The sequence below is a fragment of the Urocitellus parryii genome, chromosome 8, assembly GCF_045843805.1.
Source record: "Urocitellus parryii isolate mUroPar1 chromosome 8, mUroPar1.hap1, whole genome shotgun sequence".
Classification (NCBI taxonomy): Eukaryota; Metazoa; Chordata; class Mammalia; order Rodentia; family Sciuridae; genus Urocitellus; species Urocitellus parryii.
In genome coordinates this window covers 114603690-114618302 of record NC_135538.1, presented here as the reverse complement: position 1 = coordinate 114618302, position 14613 = coordinate 114603690, and the positions used below count along the sequence as shown (strand labels likewise).

The 14613-nt window shown below is 34.5% G+C and overlaps 1 protein-coding gene across 2 annotated transcripts in view; it reads right to left on the bottom strand.

The window, feature by feature from the left end:
- The window catches only part of Srpk1 (SRSF protein kinase 1), a 66567-nt gene that overhangs the window by 29637 nt on the left and 22317 nt on the right, over positions 1-14613 (bottom strand). For both annotated transcript variants that reach the window (XM_026383493.2, XM_026383492.2), the window contains 4 exons: positions 9377-9495; positions 7468-7576; positions 5201-5288; positions 3995-4082 (listed from right to left, as the gene is read on the bottom strand). In XM_026383493.2, coding sequence (XP_026239278.1) covers positions 3995-4082; positions 5201-5288; positions 7468-7576; positions 9377-9495 — 404 coding nt within the window. The remainder of the gene's footprint in view (positions 1-3994; positions 4083-5200; positions 5289-7467; positions 7577-9376; positions 9496-14613) is intronic.

Here is a 14613-nt window from a genome sequence, read left to right as displayed (position 1 = left end):
ATAAAAAAATTTTAAGACCACCCCCACCCCCAGCAGTACTGGGGTTTGAACCCAAGGGTGCTCTACCACTGAGCTACACCTACGGTCCTCTTATTTGTTGAGAAAAAACAAATTACAATTTGACATGTTTTAATTTTGTGAAATAAAAATCGTGACATATTTAGTAGCTTTAAAAAATGAATAGAAGAATGTCATAACTGGTTATAGATCAAAATGGATTAGTCAGATAACTTGGGTGAAAGAAGATTGACATGACAAGTCAGAAGAAACAGTAATAACTAAACTCAAAAATAATACATTAAAAAATATATTGAGGGAGCTGGGGTTATAGCTCAGTGGTAGAGCACTTGCCTCGCACATGTGAGGCACTGGGTTCGATCCTCAGCACCACATAAAATAAATAAATAAAAATAAAGATGTTGTCCATCTTTAAAAATACATAATATATATTGAGGAGCTGGGAAGAGTGTCACACCTGTAATCCCAGTAGCTCAGGAGGCAAAGGCAGGAGGATCTCTGAGTTCAAAGCCAGCCTCAGCAAAAGCAAGGTGCTAAGCAATTCTATAAGACTTTGTCTCGAAATAAAATACAAAATAGGGCTAGGGATGTGCCTCAGTGGTTGACTACCCCTGAGTTCATTCCCCGGTACTCCCCACCCCAAATTGAGGAGAAGGTGTGAAAAAAACAACAAAAGGCTAATAACATCACTGAGTAAAGCCATGGTTAGGATCATGAAAATCAAAGGAAGAGTAGTAATGCAGAAGAAAGGGGCCAGGGGAGAGAGAGAGAGATAAAAACTCGAAATACTGGGGAATGATATTGGCCAAATTATACTGTTTTTTTTTTTTTGTATAAAGTGTAAGTTTATTATGTCGCAATATGAATATTAACAGTGCATGTGATTTAATTTCAAAAAGGTTGAATGGAGTGCATGTCTTTGAGAATTCCTGTTGTCAGTGACTGGAAAGGACATTGCTGCAGAGATGATTGCTACCTGATAATGCCACTGGTGGTGACTCATCTGAAACGCAGACACAAGCCTACTGAGGTTCCGGGAGAATGTCTGGGCGACTCAGTCGTAGTCAATGAATACAGCATACAAACAAATATTCTCGACTGATTCATTTTGGGTCATGTTCTGTCGTTTCTGGGTTATTTCTGGAGATTGCTCCAAATATTCTACACAATCTCACTACTTGGACTTGGGTCCTGTGTTTTCAGCTTGAAGCAGTGGTTCTCAAGCCTGGCTGCCCATTAGATCCATTTGGAGGACTTTTTTTTTTTTTTTGAAACATACATGCCTAGTCTTCATCCTGGAGTCCAGATAGAATCAATCTCTGGGAATGAAATCTCTGTATTTATTCAACGTTCTCCAGATGATGCTAAATAAAAATCAAAAGTTTCCAAAAGCTGCTGCTATGTTTATGACTAGAGTACATAATCTAGTCTCCAGAAGTGATCCAAAAAACTCAAAGAGTAAGCATAAAGAAAACCCCACCCCTCCCCCCACAAATTATACTGTTACACTGTGTGCATGTATAAATATATAACAACAAATACCATCATTATATCCAACAATTTGCACCAATAAGAAATACTGGGGAAAAAGAGCCATGTTTAGGGTACACTAAGAATAAGAGGAGTTAGCAATAGAGATTAAGTACATAGTTTAAAAAAAAAAAAAGGCATCTTGAAGACTTAGGTGTATAGGTAGCCAATAATGACTCACTGGCTTAATGTCATTATATAGATACCAGCTATTATTCCTTATAAATTCTTCTTAATGGCCATGGAAATAGAATTAACTTATTTAATACTGAAGTCAATACTAAGTATCTAGTTCAGGATCTTTTATATTTTAATATGAGAAAGAAGAATGATCTAGAAAAAAAGCAGTTTTCAGACACAAAGAAAAATGCCGTTATACAGCTTCATCTGTAGGTGTGCTATGCTGTGAAAAGAGATAAAGACAGGTGAATGACATAATCAGTTAACCCTTAACACAGCTCTGATCAATATCTTTTTAAATTTCTAATAGTAGCAAATAATGCAGTAGCAAAGACAGCTGGGAGATATGCAGGAGGAAGAGCAGAGAGAAATGGCTAAGTACAGGGGAGAAAATAATTAAAAAGTGAACAGAAATCACATAGTAATATTTCAAAAATACCTTAAACTTGAAATTCACATCTATTGATGATTTTTTTGAAAGCCTTCTTCTTGGGGCTGGGGCTGTAGGTCAGTGGTAAAGCGCTTGCCTTGCATATGTGAGGCACTGAGTTCAATCCTCAGCACCACATAAAAATAAAGATACTGTGTGTCCATCTACAACTAAATGAATATTTTCTTAAAAAAGACTTTTTCCTTATAGTTCAACAAAGGTCCTCAATATTACTAAGGAGAATATGTAGAATATTTCTATAGTTTTACTTGTGATTTTACCAAATAAGTAAAGAAATCTGGCACAATTTGACAAACATTATAAAACTGAATAAAAAGACAGAATCTAATGGCTATCATGACATCCTGCATAGATTTTATATAACCTTTTTATTACTTTGAAACAACACACAGGCACACACACACACACACACACAAACCATCTACACACTCTCACGCACACACATGGAACCACCTACAAAGTGTCCACAACAGGTAATATACTGTTTTAAGATGAATGTCAGGGATTTTACTTAGCAATCGTGGGTTTCTGATTTGTACTTCTCCAAGGGAATGATTGATTCAAAACTTCAGAATGATAAGCCTTTTCACATTAATACCTCTTCTTTCCTCATCCTTTCTTCCTGCTTATCTGTCCAAACCTCTTCCCACAGGCACATGAAACTACACAGCCATTTGAATCCCATCTCAATAACAAATACAAAACCCCCACCAGTTAATAAGAATGTGTGTCCAGAAAAGCTAAACAGACATGAAAAACAGAATGATGTATGACATCTTTCCTTATGCTTCGCTTGTGTGCATATATTACTATGAAATGAACTTGGGACCTGAGGCATGCCAGGCAAGCACTCTACCACCATGTTATAGCCCCAAATCTTTTATAATTTTATTTTTGAGACACGGTGTCATTAAGTTGCCCAGGCTGGCCTCAAATTTGTTATCCTTCTACCTCAGTCTCCCTAGCAGCCATCACTCTTGGCTTCCTTATCCATTTTTAGGTAGCTACTTAAATAATTTTAGATTCTCCAATCTGAATTTTTCAGATTTTGAAAAATCTGACAGGCTTTCTTAACTAATAACCTTTCAAGTAGCTCACTGCACATCAGATTAATCAGTTAACTTATGAAGAAAATCAGGGGCCTGGGGCTGTAGCTCAGTGACAGAGCGCTTGCCTAGCATGTGTGAGGCACTGGGTTCGATCCTTAGCACCACATAAAAATAAACAAATAAAATAAAGGCATGTTGTCCATTTAAAATTAAAAACAAACAAACGAAAAACACATAAATAAAGAAAATCAGTTAAGGTTCCCTCCAACACTAAAATTCTAAAAATCTATATAAAACCATTTAATAAGTCAGTTTTTCCATTACAACAGAATGCAAACAATCATATTCAAAACAAAAGCTATATCTGCAGTCTCTTCAATATTAAGATCTGGTGAAAAAATAAAATCATGACTTAAAATCTTATTTATCTATTAGTTTTCACACACAAAAAAATTACTTCCCCTAAAATTTCTGTGATAGGTGGTAAAGATCATAGAATATTTATTTAGTAACACAAAGCTATTTTTTTTTAAAAATGGTTCCTTTGGATTTGCTTTGATTTTTCTAAGATGGAAACCCAAAAGAATATCCTGAAAAAGCATGCCACACAAAAATAGACATAAATCAGAAAAGTTCAGTAAAAGAAGGTAATTTTATATTTTATTTACTAAGAAATCACATAAGTGCAACTTGTACAAATCCAGTTCCTTTCTCTGAGATAAAGTCAATTCCTGATTTATTTAAGAATAAGTTCTTAAAAGGATACGTGTTCCATTAACTCCTGATATTTTAAAGTCATCCAGTAGTTGAACGACCATTTCTCTATTTGGATCATTAGGATCTGAATTGCGAACCTGTACAAAGGGAAGAGACAATATTCATCAAGAGGGAAAAAGCACGGAAATAAGCCAAATGGTAGAGGAAGAATACCTGTAGCAACCCAACTCCAAGAATGGGCTCCTATAAATATATACACTAATTTTCTAATTCAACTGTTTTGTGACTTGAAGTGCTGCCTCCAAATCAACTGCTGGTTACCAAGTGTGAGGAATTAAGGAGCTTTCACAGGATTCAAATCCAAAAACTTTCTTAAATAAACAGTACCGTGGGGTTGGGAATATAGCTCAGTTGGTAGAATGCTTGCCTTGCATGCACAAGGCCCTGGGTTTCATCCCCAGCACAAAAAAAAAAAAAAAAGAAAAAGAAAAAGAAAAACAAACAAACAAACTAAATATAGTACACTGAATTGCTTTTGGGGACATGCTCCTTATTCTCATCATAAACTGGCACACTGCCTTAGAGATTTCCTGGTCCAACATTCATAAAATGAATGAAACACTGAGGGGCAGAAAGAGAAAAAAAAAAAATAAAGAAGAAGTGATAAAGAAGATACCAGGATAAAGATGAAACAAAATCTAGGTTCTCTAATTTTTATCACACTGATTTCTTCTTAATTTGTAACAAAGTGATAATTTTTTTGGATAAAATCTGCTCAAGTTTCCAGGTTAAGATGGAATTAATGAATGCAGTATTTATTTTTTGTTACATATTTTAAAACATAAAATAGATGTTCCAAATGTAATCACACAACTTTCCTTTTAACCACAGTAGAAGACATAAATATTTATGGCATATAAACCATGCTCAATAAAGTTTTATTTGTTTGAAAAAATTTTAGGGTGTCTGTGTGTATAGGGAGTATTCTTACCATGATCTGGTATACAAAACATGCTCAATAAAGTTCTGTTTGAAAAATTTTGGGGGTGTCTCTCTATGTAGGGAGAATTCTTATAACAGCATGTCCTAACAATTCCCAACTACATGACTAGAATGTGCAAATATTGTCCTCTTCCTCTAAACTTCCTTAGGCTATCAGAAGTACACTAAAAATTTTGCCATGTTAAAGAGTCTACCACTTAGTATCTTATAAAACTTTATAATGCTTTTTGCAGTTCATAAATATAATACTCACTGATTTCAGCAACCGGATTTCATCTAGAGCTGTTTCAGTATAATGTTCAGCACTTTTAACTACTTTCATTGCCACAAACTTCTTCCCTCTAAGAAACAAACATAAGCAATTAAGACTAAACATGCTGGGGCTGGGGATGTGGCTCAAGCGGTAGCGCGCTCGCCTGGCATGCGTGCGGCCCGGGTTCGATCCTCAGCACCACATACCAACAAAGATGTTGTGTCCGCCGAGAACTAAAAAATAAATATTAAAAATTCTTTCTAAAAAAAAAAAAAAAAAAAAAGACTAAACATGCTGCCCTCAATTTTTTCTTTTGGTATAGAGGATTGAATTCAGGGGCACTTCAGTCTCACTGAGTTGCTTAGCACCTCACCATTGCTGAGGCTGGCTTTGAACTCTGAAACCCTCCTGCCAAAGCCTCCTGAGCTACTGGGATTACAGACAGGTGCCACTGAACCCAGCCTACTCTCACTTTTGGAAGCTAAGATTTTATTATAACTGAGACACAGTAAACAAATACAAATACTTATTTCATATTTCCCTGTAGACAAAAGTAGCTTGAGCTACTTCTGTGGATTGCTTATAACTATTAAAGAAACTGCCCAGATTTCATTTACAGGAAGAAAATAATCTATCCTCAGATAACCTGTCACTGAATCTTTTCTCTAAGCTAAACCTACCTTCTTAATAACCCCCTGAATTCCAAGTAAAACCAAGAAACTAGAACAAATAAGAGGAAAAACCTCATCAAATCAGAATTACTGCATATACATCTATATGGCAAAAGTTAAAAGGATAAAAGCTATACCACACTTTCCTATAAGAAGCCAGAAGAGGGCTGGGGATGTAGCTCAGTTGGTCAAGCGCTTGCCTTGCATGCACAAAGCTCTGGGTTTGATCCTCAGCACAAGAGAGAGAGAGAGAGAGAGAGAGAGAGAGAGAGAGAGAGAGAGAGAGAGAGAGAGAGAGAGCTCGAGCGAGCGAGCGCACGTGCGCGCACCAAAAGGAATACTTGGATGAATACAAAATGACAAGCTGTGTGCAGTAATTCATGCCTATAATCCCAGTGGCCTGGAAGCCTGGGGCAGGAGGATCACAAGTTTAAGGACAGCCTCAGCAACTTACCTAGACCCTAAGCAATTTAGCAAGATCCTGTCTCCAAATAAAATATGCAAAAGGGCTGGAGATGTTGCCCAGAAATGACAAAAATACAAACACACACACAAACTCAAATATATATATATATATATATATATATAGTAAGGTACACAGATAGCAATTACTGTCTCATCAAAGATCCCTCAGCCAGGCGTAGTCATACTGAGGGATTTTTTTTTTTTTTTTTTTTTTTTGCCCTAATGATGTTTTGTCTAAGTATTGAAAATGTGACAAGTTTCTTTCAGTTAAAAGAAAAATTGGTTTTGGTCTATAGGATGTAAAACACTTTATTTATAAAATAAAATCTTGTAAGTCATAAAAGTAAATAAAAGATGATATATGCTTAGTTAAATATTCAATGTTACAGAGGTATTTTTATTATCTATAATTTTTATATAAAGAAAAATTTTAAGTACATAATTGACCAAATCTGTTACAAAAATAATTTCACAAAGGTTGGTCTAACATTATCCAAAAATTTAACAATACTTGCGTGAGAAGACAATTATTAATTTATACACAATTGAATATTTGGCAAGGCTTTGAATTTGGGAGCTCCAAGTATTTTGCTGATAGTAATTTAATCAATCTCCTGTGCCCAAGGTGGGGAAGAATATATATTACTGATTCTTGATGACCAGAAACATGATTTGTCCAAGAACATAAAGATTACTTTTCACCAGACATGGTGGCACACGCCTATAATCCCAGTGGCTCGGGAAGCTAAGGCAGGAGATCACAAGTTCAAAGCCAGCCTTAGCAAAAACGAGGAACTAATCAACTCAGTGACTCCCTCCCCCTAAATAAAATACAAAATAAAGCTGGGGATGTGGCTCAGTGGTGAGTGCCTCCGAGTTCAATCCCTGGTACCTCCCTGTCCCCCAAAACGATTACTTTCAACCATAAAATTCTGTTCAAGAAATGAGTCTTTAAAAAAAAAAAAAAAAAAAAAAAAAACGCCCCTAAACTCTACCACATATATATGGAAAAGAAATAAACCAACCCATCAAGAGATAGACAGACTGGAGCCCAGACCATCTCTGGGAAATCAGACAAAAACATGGAGGTATCATTTAACTAAAATATTTTTAAGGACCAGTAAAACTTACTGAATATCCCATGATAACCACACTGTTGAGAAATGTCCCCAGCCCAACTTTCGGATTACATGATATCTCCCATTGAACAGATCTCCGATTTTCACAAGATGATAACCTCCTGGAAGGAAAAAGAGAAAGAGTATAAGAAGAACCAGGATGAGAATAAAATAGTAAGAAAAGGTATCTTATATCCCATTTTTGAACATTTATATGCCTTTTATCAAAAGTTTCTCCTATAAAATCAATTCAATAGAAGAAAACCTTATATGTCAAATTAGTCACAGTATTATTGAGTTTATGTTACAAACAAATCTTAAGATTTTAAATTTGTTTTAATTATACAATCATCAAATATATGAAAAAAATGCTCATCATCTCTAGCAATCAGAGAAATGCAAATCAAAACTACTCTAAGATATTATCTAACTCCAGTCAGAATGGCAGCTATTATGAAGACAAACAACAGTAAGTGTTGGCGAGGATGTGGGGGAAAAAAGTACTCATACATGGCTGGAGGGACTGCAAATTGGTGCAGCCAATATGGAAAGTAGTATACAGATTCCTTGGAAACCTGACAGTAGAATGTATTATGATACATCATACATAAATGGAGTACAATTTCTCATTTTTCTGATTGTACATGATGTAGAATCTCACCAGTTGTTTTTATCATATATATACATAGGATAATAATGTCTGATTCATTCTACTATCTTTCCTAGACCCATAAAATCTTAGTAAGATTTTAAATTGAGCAAGTGATGCTCTTCAAAAGAACCCCATCCCCAAACAAAAATAAGATTTTGTATAAGATCATTTTTGCCACTCAAAAACCCAACAGATTGGGGTTGGGGTTGTGGCTCGGCAGTAGAGCACTCACCTAGCACATGGGAGACACTGGGTTCGATCCCCAGCACCACATAAAATAAATAAATAAAATAAAGGTATTATGTCCAACTATAACTAAAATAAATATATATACACACACACACACACACACACACATTTTTGTGTGTGTATGTGTGTATAAAACCCCAACAGATTTACTTAAACATAATCTATTTAGAGGTGCAGCCTCAGGATATTTCTTAGGAGAGAAGAATAATGAATTCTATTAATTTAGCTGAAAAGTAGAAAATAGAAGGACCTACTTTTCTAAATAAAAACAAACAGGAAGGCCTGAGAAAGCTGCCCAAAGTGGCAGGAATCAAGATATTTTAACATTTATCTTTGCTTGCTGAGAATATGAACTAAGCAAGCAACTTCTTATCCTAGATAGTACAATATATTTGATTATAAGTTCCTACCTCAAGGATGCTGAGAAATCTCACCAAGAAACAGAAAAGATAGAAGCAATCTGATGACATAGTTTATGTACCTGTGATTCCAGTTTAACTTATCTAAGTAGTTATCATGAAATGAGAAAAAAGTAATAAGGTATTTAAAAAAGTATACACACACATATATGTATATATACATATACACACATCAAAATATTATACTTGTTTACAGCACTGAAAACAGCTTTTCTTTTTTTTATTTATTTTTTTTAGTTTTAGGTGGACACAATATCTTTATTTATTTTTACATGGTGCTGAGAATCAAACCCAGTGCCTCATGCATGCTAGGTGAGTGCGCTACACTTAAGCCACATCCCCAGCCCACAGCTTTTCTTTTCTATTTAATATATGTCTGAAAATTTCTAAGGCAATATGTACTAAGATTTTAAAAAAGAAATAAACATTTAATATAAAATTTGACTTTGATGCCTTATATCAAATCAAGAGCAAACACTATTCCTGTATCTTCAAGAAAAGGATGTAACAAGCAGAAAGCATTACAACTGTGCTTATTCTGATAGACAAAATATCCAAACGAGTAATGGGAAATCTTACTGTGTATCCCCTAACAAACTTACCTTTACAATAATCATTAGGGTCTTCCTGCTCATCATCATCAGATCCTAAAATCTCCTCTTCCTGCTCTGGTATATCACTCTCAGAATGGGGAGCAGAGCCTCGGTGTTGAGTTTCAGATCTAAGAAATGACACAAATACATTTATTCCATATAAACCGAAGAGGGCTTGAAGAAAATATCGTTAGCAAACCCCCCCCCAATTTTCAGATAACATATAAAAAAAATCTTATCAAGTAGGAGCCTAAAAACCATAGCTATAGCTTTACTTTGTGTTAGGAAAAAAACTAGTTTTTAAAGTTAGTTCATACCTGATAACTAAATAAAATTTGGAAAATATACAAGAGTACAAAGAGGAAAAATTACCTGAATCTTAATATCTAAATATAGTCACTGAGAAATTACTGATTTTCTTCTAGTATTGTTGTAAATTTATAAAAATATTTATCTGTAATCATATACTGCATAAACATTTTGTTTCCTGCTTTTTCTATTCTATCTTTCATTATTTTTAGGTAATCTCTTAAATCTTAACACAGTTCATTCAGAAATACCACCATTTACTTTGGCACATTCTAGTTACCTGAACATTTAACTTTTATCTGATTTTTCATTACTAAAAATAAAGGTGTTGAATATTTCTGGATAATGTTTATTCTGTATCTATAATTATTTTCCTAAAGTTAGACTACCAGATAGGGGTCAAAATATTCCCTCATTTGTAAAAATAACAAATAAAATGTAGAAATGCTGGAAAACACTTGTTTAAAGGCACCCCTAATCTGAACAACTATTAACATTTTGGGGCTTTTCCCTCTAAGTCTTGGCCATGAATACTTTTTCTTATTTTTATTTTTTTTTAAGTTGTTGATGGTCCTTTATTTTATTTGCTTATTTATATGTGGTGCTGGGAATCGAATGCAGTGCCTCACATGTACAAGATAAGCGCTCTACTACTGAGCTACAACTCGAGCCCCATGAATACTTTTAAGGACTTTCCAAAAGGGTTGTACATCCCTTATCTGCTACTAATTCAGAACACTTCATTTCATAATATATTAAATTTATTGATTCCTTTCTCTATAGGCCATCAATTAATTTTATCATGATTTTTATGCCCTGAAAAGTTCAGTAGGCAAAACGACCTAAATCTAAAAAGCAAGGTATACAGCATTTTTGTTTCTTTTCTCCCACCCTCCTTCCTTCTTCTTCCTTTTTTGATAGGGTCTTGCTACGTAGCCCAGGCTGGCCTTGAACTTTTGGTTCAAGCAATCCAACTACCTAAGCTTCCTGAGTAGCAGGAAGACATATGCCACTAAGTTCTGTTTATAATATTCTAACCCCCACCTTCTCCTCCAATCCCTATTAAACCTAGGGAAGATATACTGAGCTTCTCCCCCAGTCCCTTCAATTTTTTGTTTATGGTACCAGGGATAGAACTCAGGGGCACTCTATCACTGAGCCATATCCCCAGCCCTTTTTTTGTATTTTATTTAGAGATATAGATATAGGCATATGCCACCATGCCCAGCTCTCCTTTTAATTTTTTATTTCCTGTATCTCTAAATTGCTGAGGCTTGCCTTGAATTTGGCATCCTCTTGCCTCAGACTATGGAGTTGCTGAGATTATAGGCATGCAACAGCGCTCGTGGCTTAGCATTCCTTTTTAAATTTTTGGGGAAAAAATTTTTAATCCCCATTTAAAAATATTTATTTACCTTTTCAAAAACTCAATTTAGCAGAAAAAAATACAAAACCAGTTATACGGACTATTGAGAAATAAGAAACATGTAGGCAAGCATGATTAATGATTTAGATTTTGGTGGTCAGTGTAACCATCCTCTATTTGTGGTATGTGTTAAATCTTGAAGGGCAGGAGGCTGGAGTTGTGGCTCAGTGGTAGAGCACTTGCCTAACATATGTAAGGTGCTGGGTTCGATCCTCAGTACCTCATAAAAATAAATAAATAAAATAAAGGCATGATGTCCAACTACAACTAAACAAAATAATACTTTTTAAAAAAGGTATTAAGTTCTTTTACAACTAAAAAAATTTTTAAAGTTACCACTGTCCTGTATTTTGGATTTTCCAATCCTGGATCCCACAGTTCTCTCTTAATTTACTCGTTTGTAACATGTATATTTATCAGTAACTTTGCGGAATAGGTGCATGGGAGGTAAATTTATTAGGATGTATCAAATCTTTATTTTATCCTCATCCTTAATTTTTAGTTTAAGTATAAAATACATCTCTGTTGACCTCTAGCTTCTTGAGTCCTGGAAAGAGGGCTTGTTTTTCTCTCTGAAAAGTTATTTTTTAAAGATCTTCTCTTTTATCTTTATGGTCTAAAGTTTTCTGAAATTAAAATGTTTTTAAAAAAATTTGTTGATGAATCTTTATTTATTTATACACAGTGCCAAGAATCAAACCCAGTGCCTCACACATATTAGGCAAGTGCTGTACACTGAGCTACAACTCTAGCCCTTCTGAATGGTTTTTTTAAAAGTCTATCCTGCAGGATTGGGGCTGTAGCTGAGTGGTAAAACGCTTGCCTTGCATGTGTGAGGCACTGGGTTTGATCCTCAGCACCACATAAAGATACTATGTGTCCGTCTGCAACTTAAAAAAAGTGGGGAGTCTATCTTGCTAAGTACCTTGTGTTCCCATGCAAATTAGACTCATATTCAATTTGGGGGAATTTCCCGTATTTCACTGAAAATTTAATCCTCTTGTTTATTTCTATTCTCTTTAGAACTATCTTTGCAGCTACTGAACCCTCTGGCATGCTCCATTAATTTTTTTCTTTACCTCTTTAGTTTTTGTTTTACTCTTCAGATTTATCTTCCTAACTTGTCTTTTAAATTTCTAACTTTTGGGCTGGGGATGTGGCTCAAGCGGTAGCGCGCTCGCCTGGCATGCATGCGGCCCGGGTTCGATCCTCAGCACCACATACCAACAAAGATGTTGTGTCCGCCGAGAACTAAAAAATAAATATTAAAAAAATTCTCTTTCTCTCTCTCCTCTCTCACTCTCTCTTTAAAAAAAAAATTTTAAAAAACCTTTAAAAAAATAAATAAATAAATTTCTAACTTTTTAAATTATCATTTTTTCCTCTTGAACATTTTTTTAAGATTCCTATTTTGTTTCAATGATGTATTGCCTCCTTTTTTTTTTAATCTTAAGGATATTATTTGTAGTTTCCTCTGACCCTTGCATAGTCTTAGCTTTTTAAAATTAACCAGGTTTTTAAGCAATGCCTCCTTTTACATGAGGTCCATTAAGAAAATCAAACAATTGAAAAAAGCCTATCATAAAAAAAAAATCAAAACAAAAACAATAAGAAAATTTCAGGAAACAGTTACCATTAGATCTTCAAAGAAAAATAAAATGACAACATTAAAGAATTCAAGACCACTCTTTAAACTCTGATGAGCATTAAAAGACTGTATAAAAATCTGAAAAAAATGCTATTGGAAATCCAAGTTAATTAACATTAAACTAAAGATTATTCTTCCTAGAATAAAAAAGGAGAATTCCAAAACAGTCTATGCTTTTAAACCCTTCATTATCTATTTTATGCCTCAAGAATTTGCTATTCCTGTTCAAAAGGGAGAGGAGGGAAAAAAGTAATGGGCACAGTAGTGCACAACAGCAATACCAGCTACTCAGGAGGCAGGAGGACGGCAAGTTTGAGGCCAGCCTGGGCAACATTGAGAGAGCTGACACAGAAAAGTTTAAAATTAGTCCAAATGTTTCTTATATTTATGGATTCTTATGGTTTCCATTTCTGGTATAATCCTCATTCCTAATTACCCTTCTTTCACCTTAATTACCAGTCACCCAAATAAATAGTAAAACCTAAGTATCAAAATTTTATTGAGGACCTCTTGTGTGCAAATACTATGCATTCGTAATCATCAAGAGCATGGTTATTTAAGCTTGGCACCTTACAGGTATACACCTATAATCCCAGCTATGAGAGGCTGAGACAAGAGGATCACAAGTTGGAAGTCAGTTTTGGCAACTAAGTGAGACCTCTGTCTCAAAATACAAAGGGAACACCTGGCTTAGTGTGTAGAGTGGTCCTGGATTCAATCCCCAGAACCAACCCTCTCCCAAACTATTTTTATTTGATTATATGTTTCATGAAATTGATAACATCTAAATAAGATCTGTGAGCTACCCTTTTGCTCCTATTTTTTTAAAAAATAAATTCTATTAGTGACCCTCCAAAATGGCTTACAATCTACTAGTGGGTTGATTTTGAAAAAGACTGTAAATTATTCTTAACTTCTATAGTTCAAACAACATAAACTCATCCATCTAAGATGTATAGCCCAATGTTTTTATTACTATATTCAGTTGCACAATCTTATCATGATCTGTCTTTAGAACATTTCATCATTCCCCAAAGAACCCCAAAACCACTAACAGCCACTATTATCCACATCTCACAGACTCTAGCAACCACTCATCTACCTTCTGTCTCAATGAACTTGTCTCTTCTGGATATTCATATAATTAGAATCATACACTATGTGGTATTGTGTGACTGACTTCTTTCACCTAGATAATGTTTTCAAGGTTGACCCATTTTAGAACATGTATCAGTACTTTATTCCTTTTTATAGCCGAATAATATTCCATTATTTTATTTAACCATTCAACAATTTATGAACTTTTATGTTGTTTTCACTTTTGTTATTATGAATCAACCAAGAAGTAGTTTGTATGATCATATTCATAGCAGCATTATTTTTACTAACCAAAAGTTGGAAATAACTAAATGTCCATCAACAGGAGAATGGATAAGTACAGTCTGCATTCTGAAACAAGGAAATATTATTCCCAACAGTAAAAATAAATGATCTATATGCATCAGCATGAATAAATTACATAAATATTAAGAAACTAACTGAAAACAAGAAGCTAAAGAATATTTAAATCAAAGTTTAAAAACATAAAAATTATCTTTTAGGGATGGCCATAGAAACACAGGAAGAGGAGGAAAAAACAACTCAGGATTTATTAATTCTATAGGGGAACTATAATATAGGCTATGTGGAAGAGGAGAGATACACATGGATATCAGTTTTGTGGTAATTTACTTTTTAAGCTGGGTGATGAGTTAAAATGTTTATATTATATTAATTGTTTGGGGGGGGTACATCTCAAGTATGTTATTTAAAACATAAGCTATGATTGTTTTCAGGTTCAATAAAACCCAACACTAAGACTTC